Source organism: Mus caroli, chromosome 6 (genome assembly GCF_900094665.2).
Source record: "Mus caroli chromosome 6, CAROLI_EIJ_v1.1, whole genome shotgun sequence".
Lineage (NCBI taxonomy): Eukaryota > Metazoa > Chordata > Mammalia > Rodentia > Muridae > Mus > Mus caroli.
This window is the reverse complement of record NC_034575.1, coordinates 36,868,871-36,895,744: the sequence shown is the minus strand read 5'-3', so window position 1 is coordinate 36,895,744 and position 26,874 is coordinate 36,868,871. Positions and strand designations below refer to the sequence as shown.

General features: G+C 43.4%; 2 protein-coding genes and 1 non-coding gene across 8 annotated transcripts; all 3 read right to left on the bottom strand.

The window, feature by feature from the left end:
• Nucleotides 1–1,660: 1,660 nt before the first annotated feature.
• On the bottom strand, nucleotides 1,661–19,620 carry Casp2 (caspase 2). Of its 2 annotated transcripts, XM_021164657.2 has the most exons (11): nucleotides 19,412–19,620; nucleotides 16,950–17,100; nucleotides 16,534–16,701; nucleotides 16,330–16,411; nucleotides 15,640–15,734; nucleotides 15,154–15,330; nucleotides 10,308–10,436; nucleotides 7,368–7,458; nucleotides 4,235–4,384; nucleotides 3,968–4,077; nucleotides 1,661–3,811 (listed from the first exon to the last, which is right to left on the bottom strand). In XM_021164657.2, exons 1-11 carry the CDS (start codon nucleotides 19,483–19,485, stop codon nucleotides 3,680–3,682), a joined length of 1,359 nt encoding a protein of 452 aa, XP_021020316.1. In that variant the 5' UTR covers nucleotides 19,486–19,620; the 3' UTR covers nucleotides 1,661–3,679. The 2 variants fall into 2 exon arrangements, with proteins under 2 accessions (XP_021020316.1, XP_029334682.1); XM_029478822.1 differs by lacking the exons at nucleotides 1,661–3,811; nucleotides 3,968–4,077 and adding an exon at nucleotides 7,223–7,283 and having other exon boundaries at nucleotides 4,298–4,384; nucleotides 19,412–19,545.
• On the bottom strand, nucleotides 8,622–8,709 carry LOC115031439. Its single transcript, XR_003837064.1, has one exon. It is a non-coding gene; the product is annotated as a small nucleolar RNA SNORD88 (small nucleolar RNA).
• Nucleotides 19,621–20,065: 445 nt separating the features above from the next.
• Tmem139 (transmembrane protein 139) lies at nucleotides 20,066–22,483 on the bottom strand. Of its 5 annotated transcripts, none has more exons than XM_029478779.1 (4): nucleotides 22,462–22,483; nucleotides 21,872–21,999; nucleotides 21,115–21,376; nucleotides 20,066–20,892 (listed from the first exon to the last, which is right to left on the bottom strand). In XM_029478779.1, exons 3-4 carry the CDS (start codon nucleotides 21,357–21,359, stop codon nucleotides 20,493–20,495), a joined length of 645 nt encoding a protein of 214 aa, XP_029334639.1. In that variant the 5' UTR covers nucleotides 21,360–21,376; nucleotides 21,872–21,999; nucleotides 22,462–22,483; the 3' UTR covers nucleotides 20,066–20,492. The 5 variants fall into 5 exon arrangements, with proteins under 5 accessions (XP_029334639.1, XP_029334638.1, XP_029334640.1 ...); XM_029478778.1 differs by lacking the exon at nucleotides 22,462–22,483 and adding an exon at nucleotides 22,319–22,390; XM_029478780.1 differs by lacking the exon at nucleotides 22,462–22,483 and adding an exon at nucleotides 22,319–22,376 and having other exon boundaries at nucleotides 21,872–21,920.
• Nucleotides 22,484–26,874: the final 4,391 nt, after the last annotated feature.

Below are 26,874 nucleotides of genomic sequence, written 5' to 3'. Positions count from 1 at the left end.
TAGTTTGGCCTCCCCAGTGCATAGGGCAATAAATCTGCCCAGAACTTTGCAGTACTGGGAACTAACAACAGGGTCTTGCACATGCTAGTCAAGCATCCTATCACTGAGCTATATTCTCACTCAGATATCACTGTGTGTGTGCATGAAACAGGTAGTTCATTACAGGCAAATGACGCAATGACTCAAGGGCAGATAAGGCAATGCCCACAAGGGTCACACCCTGACCATCACTCTTTAAGGCCTTCTAGTTTTCTTCCAGTTTTCTTTAAATCTGTTTCTAGCTTTCTGAATATTTTCCTGGCGTCATCACTTTTTACCACACAATGACTTTTTAAGACACAAACTCTTTCCTTACCTTTAGGTATGGGTAAATGGAGACTTAGCTACTTTAGCCAGTGTCTCAGTGATAATGACATCACTAAAGGCAGCTCTTATCATAAAATCAGATCTATGTGATCTTACATGATATGATCTCAATACTGCATTTCTTCCTTATTTTGATAGCTCAAAGTGTCTGAGCTTCATTGTCTCTTCTGGGGGAAAAAAAAAAAAAGAGGGCAAGTGTCTCCCTATGAGACTCCAGGGAAGACCGAATGGAAGGCTCCCAGCTCTGGGCAATACTCCATCAGCTGTAGCTGTGTGTCTTCCTCCTCTTTAGCCCCCTCCCCCCTTTCCCTTCTTATAGCTTTGCTCTAGTGAACAGTGGTTTTATTTCTTCCTGTTTTCCGTTCCTATTTGAGAAAACAGGATGGGGAAGGGCAGCAGAGGACGGCCCCCACCTCAGGGAGGGGGATAATTTTAGAAGAGAATCCCCTGGCAGAGGTAAGTGGGGGAAGGGAAGAGAGCTGTGAAATTCAACCTGACACCCTTATTCAAGGGCGGGTGGGAAGGACATGGACTTAGGCTTGGGCAGGCTCTGCTCTGTAATTCTCCAAAATACCACACCTCCAGTGTCCTTGCTATCTTGAAAAAGGGTACCTATGTCCACTTACCTTCTAGAATTTTGTATCCACCCTCAAGCTGCATGTTGTGTTACTGTAGTGCTTTGGGCAGTCTCCCCAGTCCCTAAGCTTCTTTGCTCCCAACACTCACTCCCCCCACCTGCACTCCCTCTATCTGGAGGCATGCTTCTTGACTCTGCTGGTTGCCAGTCACTTGTCATCCCTCAGCAGCTTTCCGCAGCTCTTTACTTTCCAATGCTCCAACAGAATTTCCTGGTTCTCATCAAACCTCCCTAGCCCACAACTTGAATATCTTCTTTTCGGTGGAGTGTCCAAGTTTTCCCCAGCTTAGAGTTCATTGCTAGCATCTCTTCATGGCCAACCTGGAATTTGCTAAATATTTGTCTACTTTGAAAAATCTTTAATTTGGGCTGAATGAAAAATGGAATCCCAGTGCCCTCCCCACTTCTACATCCTCTTTCTAGCTCTACCTGCTGTTTCAGCCCCTGTCCCATAACCTAACATGCAGAACAACTACTTGTTCCTGTATCTCTTTTGAATATTAGAAATCCCAGGTTATGCCAACGAAGATAGGTCCATAACCTGGGCATACTGAAAGACGGTGGTAGCAAAATAGGAGGATCTCACCATGCCTTGTGAGGGGGCAGAAATGATGCAGTGTAAGGGGCAAAGCTTCCACAAAAACACCAAGCACAAAATCAGTAATAAGTATCAACATTTATTTGGCACCTGATGGCAATACAAAATCTTGGCAGTGGGAAGTGTGAAGATTCTACCACTTATGCATCCTATACTGACCCAAAAGGCAGAATTTGGCAGCAAGTCTTCAAACCACTTGGTTCATACAACAAACATTAGTTGAGCACCTCAACTACCATAGGCCTCAAATTTGCTGGGCACCATGGAAATGTGAAAGAAGTTGTCTCACACGTGATATGTAGAAAAATGTAAAAAAACAACAACAAAACAGTGGATAAAAATAAAACACCTGGAAAAAAAACCCATAAGAGTACAAATACTAATTGAACTGTACACTATAATATCAATTTAGAAACTGCAAAAGGTAGGCTCTAACTAAGGTTAGCTGCTGGTCTCCTTCCTTTACTCAGGAAACATTCATGAAGACCTAGTAAGTGCCAGTTACTGGATATCAGTAAGTAAGAAGCACAGTTCCCGTTCTCTTGGAGCATTCAGCCTCAGAGGGAACAAGTGAAACAAGCAAAAGTGCCATTACAGCCTGCAGTAAGCACAACAGAGACCAACATGATGCCGTCATAAGGAGGCACAGAAGACAGCATGGGCAGCATGGTCAAGAGGCCTCCGCCAGACTCAAAAATCAGAGACTAGCCAAAGGAGAGTTCAGAACACCTGCAAGACTGAGTTGAAGACCTAAGAGGGGCTGGAACATAGTGAGAAATCGCCATTTAATGAGATCCAAAGGGAAGGTATGAGCCAGATCTCGTAAGCTGGGTAAGAATTTGCATTTTAGATGAAGTGTAACAGGAAGCTAGTGTTCTAAGCAAGGGAATGACATCACCAGATATTTTAAAAACCAAACTACTCTGTTACATGGAGAATAAACTGGAAGAGAGGAAAAAAATGGAAATGCAGAAGGTTTTCAAGAATAAGCAAGTTTCATAAGAGCAGAGACAAGTGCTTCTAGGTTATATCACATATGGTACTATCCCCACTAAAACACAGACAAACAATGAGAAGGGAGGCGCTGCCGCAGAAAACCAAAGAAGCCTTATGCTGAGGCAGAAGGCAGAAACAATAAGCAACTACAGTACAGCTTAAGTGGCAAGAAACATCCTACAAAGGACGACTTCACAGAAGCAGTGAATGGGGTGAAGGTAAAGAGGGGAACCAGTACAAAGCAAGAGAGACCCTGGAGGCCAGCCGTCAAGTACAGTTTAAGTGTATGCAGAAACCACAGTAAGGAAGGAGAGACATCCTGATGACAGGCGATAGTATGAGACACAGCACACTCACCTGTCACTGCATTTTTATGTATATATGCCCGATGAGGTTCATTCAGTGACAGTTCACACAAAGCATGACCCGGGAAATTTCTATGACTTCCAGTGTCATGGCATGCAGACCCTAGGCTCTGTTCAAAGGCTGGGTGCACTGAACACAAAGGAACCAGTGGAAAGGCTGAGGGTCCGTCCTTCACCTAGGGCCTGAACTCCAGGGTATGCATAGAAACTTCACAAGTAGTAGGGTCTCATCTGCCCCTTCATGACAGATGAAAACACCTACATTAAATTGGGACATCTTCCAAATCTCCACTGTGGAAAAAATGAGGTTGTAGATATGGAAAAAAAAGGAGATGATCTGAGACTACTTAACTGATTTAGACAAAAAAAAAGCTATGATCCAAGTACTCCTAAGATGCTTTGGGAACAAAAATATCACAAACATTGAGAAATCCAAATGCCCTCTTCCCACAATAATACTGTGTTCACAATGTCATTTTCTAGGCTGTAGCCAAAATGCTTCTGGCAACACATCCATTCAGAGCTGGCTCTACAGGTAGAGAACACCACACCGGAGGAGCCATCCTTATGTTTCACAACCAAAGACTGACAGGAAACAAGCCTGGGAGAATCTCACATCCCTGAGAGGGTAGACAGAACAAAAACCATTCTGAAGAGAAGTCTCCATTGTGTCCCCAGTGGTCCAGTGGCCTCCAACAGCATGAATAGCAGGCGGCATCACGTGGGTGGGTAGCCTGGGAACAGGTAGAGCTGCCGGCACAGAGTACTACAGTACTCAGACATCTCCTTGCATCGGTGGAATTCTGTGCCAGGGGCATAGCCTTCACGCTCCTTGATAAGGGCATTCACCTGGGAAGGCAGAACCAATGGTCCAAAGTCTGAGATCACTTGGTGCTTCCATGTACGGGCCAACCAGAAGGGTAGATGAAAAAAGTGTGCAAGGCAAGAAGGCAACAGTATGGATGGAGACGCAAAGGCTTGTGGAGGCAGCTGGAGCGGACTTACCTTAACAAGCATGTCGGCCACGTGCATGTCACAAGCTCTTTCGGAGAACACCTGAGTGAGGGCCTCAATGTACCAGGAACCCCGTTTGGTGTTCCGCATGGCAGCATTACCTATAACCAGAGGTGTGAAGGTCATGGGCAAGCTTCACAAAGTCAGACTTCTACTCCCTTTTCTACCCTCTCTAGTATGAAGTAGACTTCAGTATGAAGACAAAACAAAACAAAACAAACCCCACATCCAGGACAGTATAACCTTTTGCATCCTTACCTTTAAGGCAAGCATAGCCACATATCATGTCTGAGCGAGTAGGCAGTCTCATCTTCATCAACTCCTCTTTGCCAGCATCACTCTCCTCACATCCAGGGGATTGTGTGTGGTTCTTTCCATCTTGCTGGTCGACCCCTCTATCTGTCTCATCTGCAAAAAGACCAACAGAAGAGATGAAAATGTTACTTTCTCCCATCTTTTATAGATCTGTCAAAGTCCCTACAATTGCGACTGAAAAGCCATTTTTAGCTGTTGCCTCCAACCTGTAGCTATAAAATTAAAAAAAAAAATTAAAAAGTTATTACTTTCTAAACACGCATCATTGCTGGAGGGGTAACTTCTAAAGGCCAGGCCCATGTAGCTATATTCCTATTCTGCATTAAGTGCAAATGCAGTTAGGAAGAGTCCCATTAACTTGTTCAGTTAGCACAATGTACAGAAATTACACTCCCTCCCCCTGTATTAGACAATAAAATAGTGATATTTAGTCCTAGAAGAAAAAAAAAGTCTGCTTACTATTCATATTCTACATTAAAATTACAACCTTAAACTATGATATCAGTTTTAAAAAATGAGAGTAAGTGTGATCAGAGGTTCTCACAGTGTTTTTCAAACTTCTAAAACTTTTCTTACTTGCTTATTAAGTTTGTAAGACAAACTTGATAAGCATCTGAGACTTAGAGAAGTTCAAAAATGGAAGCACTTAAAATTAGAAAAACAAATTGAGAATTTTCTCCTAAAAAATGAACAAGCTGCTGTTTATTTTAGAGTTAGGAAGGAGTTATGTTTGTAGAAGGGATCAGAGTGAAGATGAAGAGGTCAGCACACCAAACCCAAGATCACCTTTTCACAGGACATCCTGCATGCAAGACAAACCAAAGCTTGAAGAATTTTGGGAAAAGAACCAAGATTCACTGACTCAATTTTTTCCCCCCCCCAGACAGGGTTTCTCTGTCCTGGAACTCACTTTGTAGACCAGGCTGGCCTCAAACTCAGAAATCCGCCTGCCTTGGCCTCCCAAGTGCTGGGATCAAAGGCATGCGGCACCACGCCTGGCAAATTTTTTTTTCTTAAAGTATTGTCCCTGTACCTACCAGGCACTGTCTCTTACTAAGATCTAGGGGCACACTGAATTAAAAACTATGTTCTTATTGAGCTTATCCTTCTAGCTTGGGAGTCAATCATTGTATTTTGGAAAGACTGGCAAATTCGAACTTTCAGAGAAGCCTCAGCTTCATGTCATACTTTAATGGGCCTGATTTTAGACACTGGATAAGTACAACAAAAGTTACTCCAGAAAAAAAGTAATTTCTTCCTCCAACCCCAGCACTACATACACTTCTGAGGTAGGAAGAAAATGGTCTGCATTGTTGTTACTGCCATCTAGACCAGGCTAAGGATGTCCTTTAAGCGATGGAGAGCTTTACCTCTTGCCTTCAAGTTTCAGGCATATTAATCAATAAACATTCTCCACCTTTTCTTCACAATTGCTTTCTACATCACTGGCCCATTTTTAGACATACAATTCCTCTATTCACTCAAAACTTCTAAGTGCTACTGTATGTGTACAGCAGTGCTCTGGGCCTAGAGAAACATCTATGAATGAAAAATGCTTGCCCTCCCTCACATGCTCTCTTCTTAGCACAGCTCCCCTTCTACAGTAATGTTCCTGGAAAAATGCACCATATTAATTTCATAGTTAAGCTCACAAAGTATTATCCGTTAAAGCTCAAAATCTCAGCTATGACTAAAGGTGTGTAATGAGCTAGATTAACAGCTTATGATCAGCCACATCTCACTACATCACTTATAGACATGCTTAGCCTTTTATATTTGAGCACTGCAAATATATAGTTGGGGTGGGTGGATAATACTAAATGGTGGCACACTGTACACTTAGAAGATAAATTTTATAATGTTGTGTTTGTCATATGTTCTATCCCTTTTCTGGGAAAGACTCTCTTCACACCTGTATAAAGCATGTATCCACGGTTTAAGTGAAGTCTTTCTGCAGCCACAAAAGCCTTGTCAAATGAGCCTCAGATAAGATGACTTCATTACTGCCTACTCTTCCTTGTACAGTTGCTATCACACAAATTTCATCCTGGCATGAGATTTAAACTCAAGATGCTCCACACACACTTGCTTTAATTTCCCTAGTAATCCATATACTAGCTAGACATTTCCTTCTGCTTCTGTGATGGAATTTACAGTCATTGCAAGACTTTAAAATACACTCTGCAGTGATACACAGGGGAACATTAGGGACCTGCATGTTTGGATAATACAAACTTTAACCCAGTGAGGATGCTGACCAGGTTGTAGCAGCCATGGTTGGCTTTCTTTCCACATTTACCCTGAAAGCTCTTAGGTGCAAATTTTGATAATCATCACAACAGCTTAAAGAAGTTGACTACACACAGTTTATGAGAAGGAAATAAAGTAGAGGGATGTGATGTGACTTCTCTAACTTTACATAATTATTAAGCAGTAGAGTCACAATCTGATTCCAAATTTAGATTCTTAATTACTACTCTTTTCCTCTAGACGAGAAGGAGGCCTATGTGTCTTCTGAGCCATGTTACACGGGCCTGGCTCTTAAAGGGGTAGAAGACACTGCATGCAACAAAGAGGATCGAAGCAGCTCAGGAGAGTCCGAGGCAGACGTGAGGTCTGTACTGTTCTCCTGCATGCTCCAAGAATGGTAAAGAAAGGAGGCAAGCGCATGGGAGCGTGAACACGGCACAGAGAGAAAATGGAAGGGTAAGAGAAGGAAGATTTGGAAGAGTCAAGCAGAAATCCTTAACTGGAATGAAAAACAGTAAAAAGTACATTGCAGTTAATAAGCAGAGAAGAGCCAAGTTCTTAGGAAAAGGGCACACACTGATAAGAGATTCCTGACAGCCATGGAGGTGTACAGAGCTGGTCAGACTGAGAGCCATGGGCTGCCCAAGTCCTAGCACACCCCATGCATTGGGAGACACTTACAGAGCAAGAGAGGCGGTGGCAGCAGTGAACAGAAGGAGGTGCCCAAGGGATCCAATAGCACCTGAGAGGAGCAAATAGGAAAGTGAGAGCTGGTGGAGGCTGCCCAGGAGCCACCACCCAGGTGCTGGTTTGCCAGGGCACTCACCTCCACGACATGCTTGGATGAAGAACATTTTTGGCTTGTTCTGTAGACTTGGACAGTTAGCATTGTCAAAAAGTCGAAAAACCTCTTGGAGCTACCAGAAACAAATAAGGGAGAGGGGAAGTTAGGTAGCCAGTGAGACCTCTTGAAGTCTAACACATACAAATTCAACTGTCATCTGAAAGGTAGCTGATCTTGTCAACTTGACTAGATTTACAATTTCTTAGGAGATACACTTTAGTTTATTTTTGAGGGTACTGAATTTCCAGAAAGAATTAACTGAGGAGGAAAGACCTGGAACCCAGACTGAAAGGGTTGGGGCAAAGAAAGCCAGACATGCCAGCATCTCTTCTTTTATGCTACACAATTTACCCAAATACAAGAAGCCTATCACTCCTGTCTCCACTGGAGAGCTGGCTTCATGCCACGGGGGCTTATACTGTCAAACAGGGAGCCAAAACAAACTGTTTCTCCCTTAAGTTGCTTCTTGTTAAGAATTTTTGGTCTCAGTCCAAGAAAACCAATACTGAAAATTTATGCCAGATTGGGGTCAATACAGCGATAACCTTCCCACATGGTTCATAGGCCGTTGGAACTAGTTTGTTGGAGGAATATGGGAGAATTAGAACCTGCAGGCTACAAAGCCCAGAATGCCGTAAGCAGGGCTTCGGGGGCAATTTTAGTGGGATTTCAAGACACCTAAGTGGTTTTTTTTTTTTTTGTTTTTGGTTTTTCGAGATAGGGTTTCTCTGTATAGCCCTGGCTGTCCTGGAACTCACTTTGTAGACCAGGCTGTCCTCGAACTCAGAAATCCGCCTGCCTCTGCCTCCCAAGTGCTGGGATCAAAGCCGTGCGCCACTACACCATGCGCCACCACAGCCGGCTGACACCCAAGTGTTAATTAAGAAAAATGAAGACACAGGCCAGGCTCAATAGATCCCAGAACAGATCAAGAACTTTAATGAGAACTCAGCTTGTGTCCCACTTTGGTGAGGAATTGGATGCAATCGTCTATATTCTGAAAACTTGAGGTTGAATTTAAATAATGGACTAATTTATTTAGCAGAGTATATTTTACCATAACATTCAGGCTGTGTGACATGGGTCACCATAGTGACCCATTGCTCACTAAACTTACCCACCATGGATAGTGAGCGAAGTGTATAGCATAAAGATATAAAAATGCACTTTCATGAAGAAAGGCCCTTGAGCATGGTTAAAATGAAGGACAGGGTAGAAATTCTTTATTATTTACCAGAACGCCTCAGACTCTCAGGTGTCAAAGGCTCTAGGAAACTTGTCCTTAAGGATGACTAGAGCCCAGTGCCAGACATCATGGGAGAGAGTTCTATCACAGTCATTAAGGCAAAAATTGAACTCTACATTGGACAATAGGAAAGAGGGAAACTAGGGGAAAAGATCCCAATCAAGAGTTACAGGGTTGAGGTTCAAATTTCCACAAAACAGAGTACCTGAAAAATAATCTTTAGGTGTATCCTAAAAAATAATAACAGAGTACCTGAAAAAATAATCTTTAGGTCAGCTAAAGCCAGAGGCTACTGTAACCAGGCTACATCTCAAGCTGGCAGCAGAGAAGGAGGTAGAATCAGAGACTTACACCAAGGTTCCAGAAAGCCAAGAGGCCAGGCAATGTGTAGCCTCAGTAAGGCTGGATACCTGTATAGAACTCCTGAGTGGGTAAAACAGAAAGTGACTGCTAAGATGTAAGCAAAGACATCATATATGGAGAAACCAGATACATGGGACCCTAGATACGGAAAGCTGTTGGCACCAAGTGAAGCAAAGAGGCCACATAAGCCACACGTGAAGCTGCAAGGAGCAAGATTTTCATGTTAGCTGGAGCAAACGCTGCAATGAGGAAACCCAGATGCTGAGCTGGGTTTGTCATTCACCAAGGGGGCTTCAGGGCAGCTTCTGTCCGCTTCATTTGCCCCATTCCTTACTTTTTGGAACAGAAATGTGTACTCTGCCAATGTATATTGAGTGTAACTGGTTCTCTGCTACAAGTTTTACCGCCAGTCTCACAATACTTTAAATTTATACTTTTGATAAGTGTTGAAACAGCTAAAACTTAGAAGATTCTTAGAAATATATTTTTCACTATGAGATGCCCATTAAGTCTTAAAGAGAACCAGAGACAGGCTATGGTTTAAAGGTGATCTGTTCGGGTGTCTTATTTAAAATCAAATGCACAATGAATCTGAAATGCCCCTGTGCTTGTTTTATTGTGTGGCTTCACTTCAGCCTTAGTTATGAACATGTAACATGTGTACTTGGCACTGTGTGTTCCAGTAAAGCAGGCTTAAATACTTAGCTTAGATTCCTATAGTGTCTTTATTGGACACAGAGTTTTGTCTTTAGAGAAGCATAATGGTCTAGTTATAGAAAACACACTTTTAATATTTTTCTATCAGCATTTGTTAGCACAGACATATAAGATTGGAATTTTTGGACTGTACTGTTAGAGAAAGTTTGGTCTTAAAAATTGCTTTTTGAATTGCTTGATTGAGTTTCATAAAAAAATTATTGAATGGATTTTGGTTTGGGATTGGGATTGCTTTTCCAACAACTTCTGAAACAGTCCAAAACATACATCTGCCATTTTGTGCTATGTATTCATCTTAATCAGTGTTCTTAGCATTGATTATAAAAAAAAATTAACTACCTCTGAAAACCAATGAAGATATTCTATGTCCAGCAGTATCAACACTTCAGATGACATGGCCTAACAAAACACCTTAAGTCCCCACTGCCACAACGGACTGTATGCCTTCAAGCCGTAAGCCAAAGTAAATCTTCCTTTCAGAAGCTTCATGTCAGGCATTTGGTCAGCAAGGAAAAAGTAGGTAATATAGACGTACAGATAGATAGGACACAGAACGGCCCATTTTCAACGGTCAGCTTCCACAAAATTATACACACCTGAAGCAGTTTGCCATCTACACCGTAGATGCCACCTTCCACACCATGTGAGAGGAGTGCCACTACGCAGGAGTCTGTGACCCGGTGTGCAGGTAACTGTGCAAAATTCTGAAGTTTCTCTTGCATTTCCTAGAAGACAGAGACACCTGCTAGTATTGTTCACTATAGCCAGCATCAACCTCTGATGCTTGAATTAATCTCTGCCTTGCTTCAAAAACCCAACCTACTGGAAGATAAAGGTATTTTCCTCCATTTTCCTGTGATCAGTGGTAACACATAAACTCTCTGAAAGGCTAAAGAAAACTATACATTCACAAGAAAAATGCAAATGACTTCAGATATCAAACTCTGAATATGGAGTCCCGAGTTCATTGAAATGATTAAGAACTCCTGTATTAAAGTGAGTTCCCAAAGAAGCCACATGGTGTGTGTGGGGACAGCTCAGTAGGTAAAGTGTACTTGAGTAACACTGGGTGAGCACAGGACCTTGACTATAATGCTAACACCTGGAAGGCAGAGACAGAGGAATTCCTAGAGCAAGCTGGCTCGATAGCTACACTAATCACACTGGCAAGCTCTGGGTTCAACTGGGAGACCTTGCTTCAACAAGTAAGGTAGAAAGCAAAGTCCTAACATCAACCCTAGGGACTCTACATACACACATGTATGCGCGCTCCCTCGTGTGCACATACATACATACATACACATCCCTCCCCAGACACATGTCAACACACATAAATACATGTTAACAAAACAAACAAACATGAAGTTACCCTAAGTGTGCCAACTATGACTCATTCCCAAGCCCTCAGCCCATTTATACATAAGGAGACAGCACTTTCTCAGCTATAAGAGCATAAACTGCTCTGACACAGGATCAAGTCTCAAGACTGGAGAACAGCAGGACTTATCTAGTATCTGTTTGATTCTAAGTGTGCCACAATGATGTCTGCACAAGATCCACTGCTCAGAAGCAGCTGTAATGATCTTCCATATAGGGAAGACTTTACATATGGCTCTGAGATCAGATCCATTTAGTTGGGAAACCCAGTTCATATATTACAACAAAAGAATTTAACTTCCCCTCTAACGTCCACTTTTCTCTTTATGAGAAAATAATTACAAGTAAATTGTCTCTTAGTTTGTGACAGTTAAGTGGGATATTGCAAAGAAAGAATTTAATCACTGTAAATCACATACTTCAAAGATCCTCCATTATTATTATAATAAACATGTCTGATAGAGTAATAATTTCAGTATTGGGTCAAAGAAATTTATTATTGTTCAACCTGGGGTACAACTTAAGAATTTTATCTTCCGGGGGCTGGTGAGATGGCTCAGTGGGTAAGAGCACCTGACTGCTCTTCCGAAGGTCCAGAGTTCAAATCCCAGCAACCACATGGTGGCTCACAACCATCCGTAACGAGATCTAGCGCCCTCTTCTGGAGTGTCTGAAGACAGCTACAGTGTACTTACATATAATAAATAAATAAATCTTTAAAAAAAAAAAAGAATTTTATCTTCATTGATTAACTATACAGATACTAGCAACTTCAGAATTTGGTTTTTTGAAAGAAAACTACATAGTATCCATTATACTTTTTAAACCTAGGTCCTCCCTCTGCAACTGACGAGGTCCAGTTCAAGCCTTCCTTCTTACTTGCAGTACAGAGAGAAAGAAAAGAACCCATCATTATGTTAGTTCATCTTATTACAAATTTTAAAGAAATAAAATGAAGATGAATTTGCTCTAGGCAGAACAGTCACAGCACACAAGACTCACATTTACCATCCTCTCCTCTCTCAACAGGCTGCTCACTTGTCAATGTTCTGGAGCTTTTAAAGGTGTCTTCTCCCAAAGCAGTGACTGCGGCAGCACTCAGAACTTGTCAGTACATGAAAAGCTGAGCTTCAGCACATTACTGAAGCTCAGCTTCAGTAATAAACCCTCCCCCTAATTCTGACATTTTAAAACTTATTTGTTCTTTGGTTTTTTTGTTTGTTTGTTTGTTTGGAGACAGGGACAAACTACATAGCTCAGGCTAACCCAGAACTTATTATAAAACCCATACTGGCCTTGAACTTGAAGAATCAAGTGCTTCTTCTGCCTTAGTCTCCTAAGCTAGTATAGGATCACCAACACTCATGACTATACCTGGCCTGTTTAGATACTTCTGCTTGTATACCCTTATAATAACTGGAAATGGTGAAACTGGTTTTGGTGAGAAAGGAGAGATAGTTTTTGGGTAAGCAGAAGCAACCTATAACATAGTATTTGTTAATAAATACTATGAACTTATTTGAAGAGAATGAATAGCTGTGAGTATTCTAGAGACAGTTAAAAGTTAATTTTGCTTGAAGAATGGAATAAAAATTAACACACACACACACACACACACACACACACACCCCTGGCCATGTTAAACTTGAAGCTTATTATATCAGTAAAAAGGAGGAGTATTAAGCTGAGAGAACATACATACTTTGTCACTGAATAAAGAGAAATCATTTAACAAATGTAGATTACTTATTTGGGTGGATTTTTTTTCCACACATGACATAGCTTAAAATAGGAGCTGCAGATTGATTGATTGATTGATTGATTATAAAAGTATAGTATTTATATAAATAGCAGTGTTTATAGCTCTTGGGTATTCTTTAGCTGGGGACTGGAGGCTATATGAATGGTATATCATCTACAGATAAATGCAAAGCTGTATAGACAGCTACATTTTCCAGGGATGACCCACAGAATGTCCTTACAGTCTCCCAGTTGTCTGTAACCCAAATGCAAATTAAAAACATCAGCATGTGGTGAGGATAAGATTTACCACCTTAGAACACATCTCTACTTCCAAATGTGCTCAACTATGATTCAGGAGTCAAGTTACCTCTCAAGGTAGATACAATGCATATTTGATGACAGACAGTGAATACATAACCAAGTGGTAAGAACACTAGTTAGTGTTCTCTTCAGCACCAGTGGGGGAAAAATCTCTATAATTAGTTATACTATTTTTTTACTTCAAGGGAATTACTAGTCAAAACGAATAATAATGATACAAATAATAATGATACAAAGGAGGATCTTAGATTTCTTGGTTGTGTTTCTGTTTGCCACATACTATATGTTAAAAAAGTAGTCTTTTTAGATAAGTCCAACAGGAAAAGAGAATTCTGCACATTCCCAATGTAGCAAAGTCCGGTATTCACAGCAAACACCTGGCTTAGGACATGTCCATCTTACCTATACACTGCTCCCTCTGCTTAGGCTGCCTCTGTGAGTTCCACCCACTGCACTCACTCTTCTGACCTCATCTACTCAAGTTATTTATACTCTCAGCTCTTGTAAGAATAGAAGCTCCAGCTCTATTTAGCAATATAGGGGGATGATGAACTAATGTTAAAAGCTCCCCCCACATCTATCCTTGAATTCTGAACCACATTAAATTAAATGTGTGTGTGTGTTTTAACAGTCCTGAAATTACAAGGTGCTCAAAATTTAGTTTCACTGCAACCCACGTGACAGTACAACTTGAGAGTGAGAATTCAGTAGTCCTTGACTCTGCCTTAAATACAGCCTAAATGGAAATGGCCTAAAGGATTCATCAAGTTTCCTGAATGTTTCAGAAACAAAACAAAATAAAATGAAAACCAGAAGTATTCCACTACATTAGTGAAACAGAATGGAATCCTTTATCAGGCATCTAAGATTCACTGTCAACAACATACATTTAGAAAACCATAACATAATAGTTTCCTAGAAAAATATAAGGAAGACAGACCATACCTTTGGAAACCAAACATAGCACAAAGCTTGTTAGGTGACTCTCCAATTCCCTCAACAGTTACTGAGGAGGACAAGCTAAATACTTCAATCCCCTTGATGATGGAAAAGTTTGGTCTTGCTATGCCTCCCCCTCTTTCCTTGGAGGAGATTAAATTCAAGGTTTTGCATATACTATGACAATGTTCTAACCACCGAGCCACAACTTCAACCCCGGCCATGGCTTTGAAGCAAGAACGGACGGATTTTAAATGGGCAATTATGGGCAAGCTGGGAAGAGCACCATGCCAGGAACAGCACTGAGGCACACACTTTATGAAACTGGCCACACCCAAGATAGAAGTGGGACAGCCAAGATGACCACAATAAACTTTCAACACAAAACCACGATCCTCTACTGCAAGGGAACAAGGGGAATTTATTTACTCATCTGTTTCTAAAAGACAAGGTCTCATGTAGCCTGGGCTGCCCTTCAAATTACTATGTAAAGAAGGCTGGTCTTAATCACCAGTGATACTCAAAAACAAGTCAGTAAGGACAACTCATAACTAACTGCTTATGTGTGAGACTGTACAGAAGCAACCTACCCTTAAAACAATTCAACATTGACTTAGTCTATCTCTAAATAGTATTTACATGTATTTTTCTACTTGCAATCTACTGAATCTAGCAGAAGTAATGATTTAAACAATAACTGGTCTCTTAAGTAATTGTATCAACTATAAAGTAAATTCCTGCGTAGCCTGATTTATAAATACCCTTCTGGAGTTTGTTTGGACGGATCTTGGTGTCTCCTCACTTCCTGAGTGACCGGGAGTCAGGTTTCTTAACACATACATGTGGGAACCCAAGCCTCCCTGTACCATTCTAACACCATGAAAGCACAGTTACCCTGAGACAGCAATGTTCAGAAACAGGCTGGCCCTAGTTGCTTTTACTAGATCGCAGGAAGCAGCACAACAATGAGAAACATCCTGCAGGAACAAGAGGAACAGAAGCACTCAGCCCCCAAGTGCAGCCCACCCAGTATACATGTCAGCCCTTTCCAGCCTCGCGTACCTGTGCAGTCTGGTCATGTAGCACATGGACATTGTAGCCCAAAAGCTTGAAGAGGGTGACTAGAGTAGTGTGGTCCACATCCCCTCCAGAGCGAAATTCCAGGTCTTTCTCTCCAGTGAAGTGCACATTGCTCAACACCAGTGCCAAGCCACGAGGCTGAGACTGCAACCTATAGGCCTAGAAGGAGGAGGCCAATTAGACCAGGAGCTTCTTGATGACAGGCAATGTCGTTACCCTACAAGATCAAAAATTTCAAAACACACCCCAAATAATAACCCACATCCCAAAAGCAGACAACTCCCCAAATCCAACCTCCTGCATTTTTTTTTTTTAAATCACACTAGGTAACAAGGAAAAGCCACAGAAGGCATCAGTCAGCGATGACATTCTCACAAGGGCAAAGGCAGCAAAACACGCAAACCTGGTTCAGAAGACCAGGAAAGCCTCTCACTCCCCTCCTCTCTTCTTGAAATTATGCAAACTCACCAGCTGGTAGTGTGCCTGGTAAAACTCAGGAGTGCATGGCTTCACCAGAAGACAGGGGGGACCATCGCCATTATCTAAGGAGTGTTCCGTAGCATCTGTGGAAGGAGAATGCCAAAAGTTAGTACACATTTCAGCACTGCTCCTATAACTTCATTAATTAGTCGTTTTAACTGTAAGACACACTTTAAATGTAGGCTTTAATGTTTATTTCCTCGAGCGTGGAAGTTCAACGCTGGCACAGACCCTGTTGGCTTCTGTTCATCATTAGCCCCCCCCCCTCCCCCCACGCATGGCTTCAAACAGTAGATACTCAACTTGCTGAGTGGTAGAAAGCACTTCTGAGACAAGCCTGGTTCTAGTCACCTCAATGCAGACAGGGAGCCCTGAATCTACATCCCCACTTTTCTTGTTTGGCTTTCCAGAGAAGGCAACTCAAATCATACACAGTAAATTGCATTTTCCATCTCCAGAAGGTACACAAAAAAGCCAATTACTATGAAGAATACTACATATGATGGAAGGGAATGGATCCAATTTATATCCCTCTAACCAAACCAATCTTGCTTGCCTGTCAAAATTCATAAGGAACTGTTCCTATCATGAAATTCATCTTTTAGGGAAAAGTCAGATACTAGTCGAAAAGTAGGTTAAGTCAATGTGGGAGGTTCCTTTTGTCCTTTTCATTCTCACCTGTGGATAGGCGGAGCTGCTTGTGAGGAGGGCAGGACTCACACACCGAGATAGGGAGACTTGAGTCATAGTCACAGCTCAACTGAAAGAAATCAAAAGACTCTCCATGAGAGAAAAATCAAGTTTCTCTCTCCCACACCCCTTGCTCTATATATTTTCTGGACAAACTAACCCATCCCAGGCTACAGTCCTAGGGCTTCATACCCGTGGGAGTACGTGCTGAATATCTGAGAGGGTTGTGAGCAGTAAGTCTTCCAAGTGACCCTGCCTGGTCTCCCGCAGGGCTTCACAGAAGGCGTCAAAAGCCTGGGGTCCTCTCTTTGGCAGCAGGTTGAGGAGTTCCACATTCTGGCTGAAACTGCCCCCTTTGGCCTAAGGAACAGGAAAACAATACTAAATTATATTTATCTAGCTATAATGCTACCTTTCCACATGAGGTTCCTAGAGTAGCGTGCTCATTCATCTTGGCAATTCCTCTTTACAGAGTGAGAATGCACAGACAAGGTTTTCTACCACACTCTCAAGCCTGACGAGGGCACTCCTCTTCCTCGGCACACCCTTCTCCAAGTCTGTCTGCCTAAGACCAGTTTATCTTCCTGGAGCCTTCCCCTCCCAGATACCTGGATGAGCTCTCTCATTTCCAAAGTGATAATGTCCTTCTCTAGGAGATGTTCTAACAGCTCGCTCAGCAGCAGCTGCTTGGCCAGCACCACTCGATTCTTTTTCAGAGTTTCCTGGTGGTCAGGATGCATTCCACACACTGCCAAAATCCTACAGAAAGAAGGCAGACACAGGGACTTTCAAGTGTTTAAGCCTGAACACAGAAGAGGAGAAAAGTGGACAAAAAGCACACGCAAGGCACATTTTGTTAAATCTCTTTACATCAGAATGTACTACGCAGTAATATGCTGACCCTAAGGACATAAGGTATAATTCTCTAGAGAATGTTTGCATCTGACTATCTGAGATAATGATCTGATTAGGAGCGCAACGAGCCATCTTGGTCAAATTAATATAAAGAAGCACAAACACATCCAAGAGAAGAAACACTCCTCTGACAGACAAGCTTTAATGTTCAGAAAACATGATATACTTTTTATCTTAGAAAACGAACCTAAGTTGAAAATGATCTTAGGACAGGAATAAAGTAATAAAAACCTAAAGCTAACACCCATATTTCTAAGACACACACGCTTGCTCTAGACGGCTCACATAAATACCAAAAATATCTTACATTTCCATGATAAACTAATACTAAAAAGTGACCAAAATCCTACAAGGTATGGGTAAGTGAAACTGAGTGAAAGCCACAGAAGGTAGATACTAATGGTGAACCCGGTATAACTTGTAATCACAAGGACAGTGCAAGCAATGGTTAAATTATCTTGGTAATTTAGTTCCCAGCATAAATGTATTTAAAAGATTCCATAGCTTTTCTCTCAAATTTGTAAAGAGACCTGCTTATGCTCATGAATGGTGAATACCATTTCCAATATACATCCTTTATGTGTCCAATGAATCTCCCTGATCTTATTTAGTATGAAAACAATGCTTACGTCTGATGACAATGGAGTGACAGTGTAACAGTTGACTTTATACATCAAGAGATTTTTAGATGAATCCCGATTTCAATGCAGGTAAAATATAGGGGCATAAGTAAGCACCTTCAATCGCTGAAATACCACGCACTGGTCAAATGCCCCTTGTATAAAGGCTCCTTAAGTCCTTTCAGGCCACAGTTAGATAGAAAAATAGGGTCCTGGGAAACTGCATTAGCAAGAAGTATTGAGGCAGAGTAAATATTCAGAATGTACCCGCTATTTCAAAATTCACTAGAATTTTAACTGAGTTTTAAATTCATGCTCCACATGAATTTAAAACCTCAGTTAAGAATCACCTTACGAGACAACACGGTAATGGGGTTAAACACAGGACCTGGTGAAAATAAAATGAATACTGCAGCTGTTAGCTGGGTTTATCAAATTAGGTTCATAATGAATGGTAGAGCAGAGTTCTTAGGTCATTAGGAAGATCCATTTCTTAAGAGGCTTCATTCCCTCGACTTCCACTCTACTGCTCTCTCCAGGTGCAGTTGGCTAGCCATGCTCTGGTTTCCTGTAGAGGACACCTGACCTCTCCCCCAACACCTCATTCTCTTTGACAGGACTAGACCAGGAGACCAAACTCATTTTCAGTTTCTGATCCTCTTGCCTCAGGCATCAGGATGCCAGGATTACAGCCTCGTAGCCTTTAAATCCTGGCCCTGCACTAGGACTCCTTTGCAAAACATAAGGGGAGGGGGCTTTTCTCTAGACAATTGCATCCTCAGGTACAATTTACTGACTCCAGTTCTAAATCCTCTTATGTTCCAGGCTTGAATTTCGAACGAAGCAGTAACCGGGTTTTATCTGAGGCTCCACCTACTCCGCGCACCTGCCACTTCCTTTTATCGCAAACTACCAGGCTTAAATATGAACTTTCCCGAAGTTTCCAGTCACCTGGCATTTTAGGGCACCCATGAAAAGTGGAATGGAGAAAAAGAACACCAAGAGGTTTCTAACGCTTTGATTCCGTGTCCTGTGAGAGTTCCCGTTTCTGTATTAATGTTAGAGGTCTGGACAGGAAACATTAAATTGTGTCGTCCTGTGCAATGTTTTCATCGAAACTGACGGAGGAGGCGGAGAAACGGGAACCATCTAATCCTCTCAAAGGATTCAAATCCCCCAAACCTGTGTGAAACTCTCTGACAAACATCTATTATATGAGAAAGCAGTGCAGGACACGAGATAGTCAGTCCAAGTCAAATGCGCCCAAGGCCGAGCTGCGAAGTCTGCACAAAGTCTCTGGTTTTTAAAAGAGGCATGAGTTTAAGTCCTCAGCTAAGAACTGGAAGGAAAAGACGGAGCATCTCTGGAAAAGGTGAGATGCCGCAGGCGAGAAGTAGCGCGGGACGGACAAGATCCGCTCTCATAGACTCCTCTGCGCTGGACAAAGGGAGGCTGCTGCAGCCCCTGTACACGCGGGACCAGGCCAAGAAGCCGCGCCGCTCGCCTGGCCGCCTCCCCTCCTCTGCCCTCCTCACCTGCTCCTCCGGTCAGCCGCCATCAGCCCCTTCCTGTGCAGGGAGGACTGCGACCTCCCGCTCGGCGCCGCCATTTCCAGCTTTTCCCGGGCTGCACACGCACCACCCACAAAACAAACAAACGCTGGGCCGCGCCAGCCCCCGCATCCCTCCCCCAGCTTCCCACCCGCGCCGCGCCTGCGCACGGCTCCGCTCCACGCCAGCAAGTCCCCACCCACGCCGGGACATGCGCAAGCGCACACTGCTCGCTGAGGCTCGCACAGCCCAATGGGAAGAGAGGAGGCGCTAGGAGGAAAGGGAAGGGGTGGGAAAAGAGCGAGGGTTCTCCTATTCGGGGACCTGATTGGCTATCGATTCCCGCGGAAACCTCAGCCCCCTCCCCTGGTTCCTCCGACCCCTCCTGAAGTAACTACCAGGAGACCAAAGGGGCTGGGCTTCCCTTGTTATCCTCGTTCGCCTTGAACTTCCAGGGCCAGGATGCCGGGAAGACGGAAAGCACTAGGAGGCGCTCTTCTCCCAGGCTGGGGCCAGCTCGTGGTCGCGCTTATCCTACACTAAGTGTCCTTTCATTCTCTTATCTACCAGTTGTCCCGAGACAAGGCTATAAAGTAATGCGGATTGCCTGCTTGGTATTGAAAACAGGAGGCACTGGAATTGGAATTTGATTCGAGTTATTTTTATGTTTTTACTAGCATTCCGTTCTTGTGCAAACTATTCGGCTCCCCTCACCCTTAGAAGCTCTCATTATCTTGGTAGGTAATACCCCATCAGGAATCTTAGGGAGACTTGGTGTCTGCAATAGAAGAAACACAGCAGTCACTCAGAGGTATCCCTCCAGCTTCTCTTGGTAACTTATCTCTCTCATCTTCCACCTTACTCTGGAAATACTGGTCATCAGATAGGTTCCAGAATGTTTCCAGAAGAATCCAGGTGTGCCATTTTATCTGTGAACCACATGCCACAGCCCGACTCCCAGCTGCTTTGAAGGCCTCGATTGTGATGTCCGGGTAAAACCAGTTTCTGATCCAATAGACACTAGGAAATGCTGGGCACCTGAGTGCACAGGTTCTGAGAGCTCCGCTTAGGGAAGTATCCATTTATCTTCATAGAAAACACTGTCATCATCAGCATGAGCAAAACTGATTTCATAGGCAGGAGGTGGAGTATTAGGCTCCAGTTTGGGGGCCACTCTCATGCTTTGCAGATCAGGAGCAGTGAACACAACTCGTGGACCCCTAAGTCGAAGAATTCTTCCAGGGTTTCCTCTGGCAGTCATTGTCCCCTCTGAGCCCACTCGCCTCTTCAGACTGCCTGTGCTGGGACTGTCTGGTTGGCTAGACTGTGCCCCCTCAACTCCTGGGGATATTATGATACTGCTGTAAGAGGGTGGTTGCTCCAGCTCTTGGAGGTGGCTCTGTGATTGTGAATCCATCACCTCTACAGCCTGTTCATAGGTTGGTACCTCAAAAGCTCCATTGTCTCTGTGGGAGGAGAAATGTGGTCGTTAGTGGGTACCTGAAAGAAGCCCCCCTTTTTCTGTTCCACCACTCTTGCAAAAGACCTCTCTATTGTCTGCTGACCTTTGCTCTTAATGATACCAGTGACAGAGGAAAGCAGAGTCTATGCTTAAAAAAGGATGGGCACAGAGGGAACGAGGGCCTTGCGTGTCTTCCCGTCATCCTGCCCATCTCCCATCAACTCACTGCGCATGGCCTGAGGCCTCTGGATTCTCAGTCTGCCTGGAGCTTGGCATCGATTGGGAGCACCGTTCCATAACACAGGCCAGGAGGCAGGCAATAAAGCAAAAGCCAGCCAAGCAGAGGAAGAAGTAAGCAACAGGGGCGACATCAGACTGTATGACCAGTAAAGCCAGCCCCAGGAGGAGGGAGGCACTGCTCAGGAAGAGAAATGGCTGCTTCAGTTTCCCCAACAACTGTCTTGGCACCATGGCCCCTCCCAGGGCACCTGCAGAAAGACACACAGTTGTGTGTTAGCTAGTGATCAGCACTGCAATAGTGCCAGACCCCAAAGTAAAGGTATTATGTTCCTCTATTTGGGTTCCCAGTGTTCAATTCAGTCTGAAACAAATGATCTTCAGGGCCTCTGGCAGTTCCATTATTGTCTCCTATTATTATAGGTTATTGCTTTGGAAAGCTGGGAAATTAGTTCAGTTCTGATTCTCAACTCGCCGATGAACGTAGTGTTTCATGGCACTGCCTGCATTCTTTGCTCTCTCTCTCTCTTCCCCGAAGTCTCTGTTTTAGCTCCCAACTACACCATGCAGGATCCAGGGCCAACCACCTTACCTGTGGCCTCAGTGCACACAGGAATCTCTGGAATCCATATGATGGACCAAGCTTTGCCCTTTTCCTGGTTAGGTCAGACCTCTATTTTTCTCTTTCTAGCCAGAGGGCCCCCAATATGACTCTGACAGAGATAGGAAGAGAACTCATCACTTACCTGTCAGCCTGAATGTTTGCTGTCAGCCACAGTTGAGTCAGCCCATGCTCTGGATGGAGGAAAATGTGAACCCAGACACAACAAGGCCACACGGACACCAAGTAAGTGGGGAAGAATCTTAGAAAGGCCTAGGGCAACCACCAGTAGTTATAATGTGACTTTTCTACACCCCACGTAGTCCTGACCTAAGCCTCCTCCAGTAAATCACTAATCTCAGATTTCAAGTGTCCTGCCAGCACAGAGGCTGGAGGGTTGATAGGAAAGGGACACCTTTTCTCTCAGAAAACAGCTACAGTCAATCTCAAGACAGCTCACACCAGGTAAACACCCTGCCAGTTTCCTGAACTCAGTGTTGCAAGAATTCGCAGACCCTCTCCCGCCCACACCAGCCCGACTCCCACGGCCTGCGCCCCGCCCCTTGTAGAGGTCCCAGGAGCTCGGGCTCACCTGTCTCCCCGGGACGCCTAAAACCGGTAGCAGATTTGGAATACCGGGAACAGAAGGCGGAGCCTACTTGCCCCACCTTCTCTTTTGCCCCTAATCCTTCCTTCAAGCCTAGTCTTTCTCCACCCCTTTCTCCCAAGACTGACCTCCTGTTATGGCTCCTCAGTTTCCACTGTAAAGTCCTGTCCCCTCCCACTCCCGATGGTCTTTGTACTTAGGACCGGAGTTGGAATTAGTTTTTTCCTCGGCCTACTCAAAGCATCTTGAGTGCTAGTCACAATCCTAGGCACAAAGTACCTTCTGATTTTTTTTTTTTTTTTTTTTTTTTTTTTTTTGTACTTGTCTTAACTGAAAGACTGGAGCAGAGACCGTGGTGTATTTACACTGTTGGGTACAGAGGGAGCCATGGTGGAAACTGGAGCGGCATATGATGCCTCTGCTGCTGTCTGTGGATTCTGTCTCAGGAATCGTCGGAGGTGTGCTCTTGCTTCCCAGCAGGCTTTTCACAAATCCTAGGTCAGATGAGACCTGCTTTGGAAGCTGTACTGCTTTACCACACCGCTCCTTTCTCTGCCCCAGCTTTTACCTGATTATATAGTGTTTTATGTTTATTTACTGTTCTTTTGCTTTGAGCATTATAAGAAAAGTGATTTTTTTTTTTCAATGTTCTTGGAATCCCTGTAAAAAGTGAATTCTTGACACTGGGTAGAGCACACCCTTAAGTTTATGCTCTGATCAGAGCTAGCCCCACAAAGGGTTTCATTTGCACCCTGTGGCTCCCATAGCTGCTCTAAGGCTCTATTTGTGAGTTTGGGCTGTGAGGAAGTGTGAGAGAGGGAGGTGGTCGACTGTGTCCCTGTGGATTCTATTCCCTCACCGCGTTAGCACTGGACAAACCCTATCAAGCTAGAAAGACAAGAAGACAAATACAATCTAGGGTCCTCAGGAACAGTTGTGGGGGCCCTGATAGGAGAAACAGAGAGAGGGGAGGTAAGAAAAAGGGGAGAGAGAGAGAGAGAGAGAGAGAGAGAGAGAGAGAGAGAGAGAGAGAATGAAAATGGATATTAGAATGAGTATATCAGTAACGGCAAGACTTCCTAGGGAGCCTCTGTCCAAGACTGCTCTGGAGGAAAGGATAGGGCATCATGGCAGACTATAGAACCCATATGAGGTGTATCCCTTTATAAAGTAAGAAGGGGCACAGGAAGGGCAATGTGTAGCTATTTTGCTTGTACCCAAGTGTTTTCATTTGTTTGCACCAGTTTCCTTACTATTCAGGTAATATGGAGAAGGTATGGCTGGAATTCAAATGTAAAGCCTCAGTTAATACTTCAACAGAAGGAAGTTGTTGAAGACTCCTTGGTATACTTTGCAAGTTATCTTAAGGTGTGAGTTTGGAGAGGGAATGGAATGAGGTAAAAGGCAAAGGGCCTGAGGGTGTGGGTGGGAGTGTCGACATCATGAGTTCTGTCTGGGCTGTGTTCCTAATGGTTGGTGGTGGAGCTGGGACATCTATAACTTAAGGCTCTTGGTTGCTTAAGAGGAGGCTGTAACCTTGAGATCTGCTAACTGTGATAAGCACTAGAGGTAAATCTTTGAGTCTGGGCAGTCTGTCGTCTGTGTTCCTTAATTCTCTAACCCAGTATTTTGAAACCAATTGCATTAGTTTCAAGAAGTTATAAACTATTTAAAAGGTAAAGAAAAACATGATTATTAGTTATCTTGATATCATTTTAAAGTTATGTAATTCTAGGCTATTTACAAAATATTTGAGTGCACATTCATCACTTTGCAGCTTTAAAACATTTTAGAAATTAGGTCGCATATTTTTCACTTGATAAGAGTCTTTGCTATAGTAATTTCTGGTTGGGGATCAAACTCAGGTCCTTGCACATACTAACCTAACACACTGACCTATAAATCCTCAGCCCCATTAAGTTGTTTATGACATCTATGAAACATATTATAGAATGGATAGGCTGCAATTCTGTTAACATACTGAAAGATTACTGTGAAGGGTTACTGAGAGTTAATGAAACAGCCTCCTTATTCACTTCTATCATTAAAACTTATGCTACAGCAAGGCTTGAGATTGCCAGGGCCAGAGTAAGGGAGGGAGAATCAGAGGAGCAATTGTTACTGTTTGTTGTTGTTTTTCGAGACAGGGTTTTAGTGTGTAGCCCTGGCTGTCCTAGAACTCACTCTGCAGACCAGCCTGGCCTCAAATTCAGAGATTCACCTGCCTCTGCCTCCCATGTGCTGGAGTTAAAAACTGGTCCCACCACCGCCTGGCTTGTTACTTGTAGTGTTTTTATTTGTAGGGATTTTGTAGTGACAGACACATTCCAGAATTAGACGGTAGTGAGTTGTGTGTTTCTAAGACTATGCAGTGTGCTGAACATCTTCTTATGTGTACGTTCTCCTCATTTTTATGAATTGAATGATGAATTCTGAGAAGTGGATAAAAACCTAAGTAAGTTTTTATTGAGAGACAAAGAGATAGCAGAGATTTTATTGCCCCGAATACAAATAGCCAATGTGTTCTTTCCTTTCATTAGCTTTGTATCCGTATTAGTTAGGGCTGTAATGAAGTATCAGGTAAATCAATCTAAGGGAGGAAAACTTTATTTTGCTAAGCGTTTAAGGGCATAAGGTCGTTTGTAATGGGAAGATGTGGCAGTCGAGCGTGCTCATATCTGGGTGGATCAGAAGCTGGCAGCGAGGAATGCCTGTGTTCACCTAGCTTTCCACTTATCCTCCTCCAATTTTAATTCTGTCTGGAACCCCAGCCCATGTGATGGGGCTTCGTACAGTCGGGGCAGGGCTTCCCTCTCAGTTAGACCTCTCTGGAAATACCCTTAGACACACTCAAAGTGTACCCCACTAATGTCTTAAGAGTTTTAAAACCCAGTCAAGCTGACACCGGATCATTAGTCCTTGACTGATCTTCCTGAGTTCCAGTTATTCCCTGAGCCCCTTAGTCCCATGCCACCTTAGAGAACTTGGTTAGAGTTCCTATAGCTACGATGAACACCCTGATAAAAAATACAGCTTGGAGGGAAAGGATTTACCATATTGGGTCACACTCCATCACTTCAGGGCAGGAGCTCAAGGCAGAAACCAAAACAGAACCATGGGAGGAGGGCAACTGGCTGGCTTGCTCCCTGCGCATTGCTCCTTGTGTATTGCTCGTTTTACATTCTTGTGCAGCCAGAACCCCTTGCCCAAGCGTGGCACTGCCCACAGTGAGCTGAACTTTGAAGGATATATTTTGTCCTCCGACTCTGACCTTATCTTTCTTTCTGTGTTTTGGACACCACAAGGTGAACGGTCTCCTCTGCCTGATTCTTGGTTGCCTAAGCAATGGGTCTATGGCTGATTGAACCTTCTGAAACCGTAAGCCAAGAACAAGCCTTCTTCTTTGTTTGTTTGTTTGTTTGTTTGAGACAGGGTTTCTCTATGTAGTCCTGGCTGTCCTGGAACTCAATCTGTAGACCAGGCTGGCCTCAAACTCAGAAATCCGCCTACCTCTGCTTCTCAACTCCCAAGTGCTGGGATTAAAGGCGTACACCACCACTGCCCAGCTAGAACAAACCTTCTTTAGGTTAACTTCTCTTTGCATATTTTGTTACAGTGTAAGAAGGCTGACTCACATATCCTACATATATAGCTTTGCATAAAAATAATTGAGTGGGCCTAAATGAGACTCTGTTTTTATAAATGGTCTTGTTTGATCCTTGATCACAAGCCTGTTGTGTAAGGCTCATTATCATTTTTATTCTCCAGAGAATCCAGCCAGTTCAGATAAAATGAATTAGAACCAAACAGACCTTGACCTGTTAATTCAGTAGGGCTTTCTTCTTCGTTCATCCCTATTGCTTTCTCAGAGCTGTAAATCCTCCAATATAGAAGGTAATACATGATTTCACTTTCAAAAACAAAGCTTAATATTGCACAACATTCACTAGGAAGGAATGGCTTGGGCAGTGGGGTTTAGGCAGCCAGTCTAATGCACGTATTCACCAAGCCACCAAAAGCTTTAATGAAATTTGAGAACTTGATTACAGTTGTTGCCCAGTAACAACAGAAGTCTTCGTCTAAGGTTGGCATTGTGTTATTACAAATGTTAACAGAGGTGGAGAGAGACCAAAATGTAGCCAGGAGTGGAGGCACGGGCCTGCAGTCTCTAGCATTCCACAGGCCGAAGTAGGAGACTTCCTGAGTTTCAGGCCAGCCTGGGAGACTGAGAAAGATATTGTATTGAAAATAAAAGTAAACAAACAAATAAATAGCAGATAGCTGAATGAGTTGCATGTCTATGCATCCCTAAATTCCAGCAAGCAGAAGGCCTCAGGGTTAAGTATGCAGTTTAGAGGTTGACAAACCTGGTTCCAAACCTCAATTATGTCACTTATGGACACTTACAGTATGCTGGGTGGGGTTACAGGGCGTCCATTTCTTTTTTTTTTTTTTTTTATTATTTTTATTACATATTTTCCTCAATTACATTTCCAATACTATCCCAAAAGTCCCCCATAGCGCCCCCCACTTCCCTACCC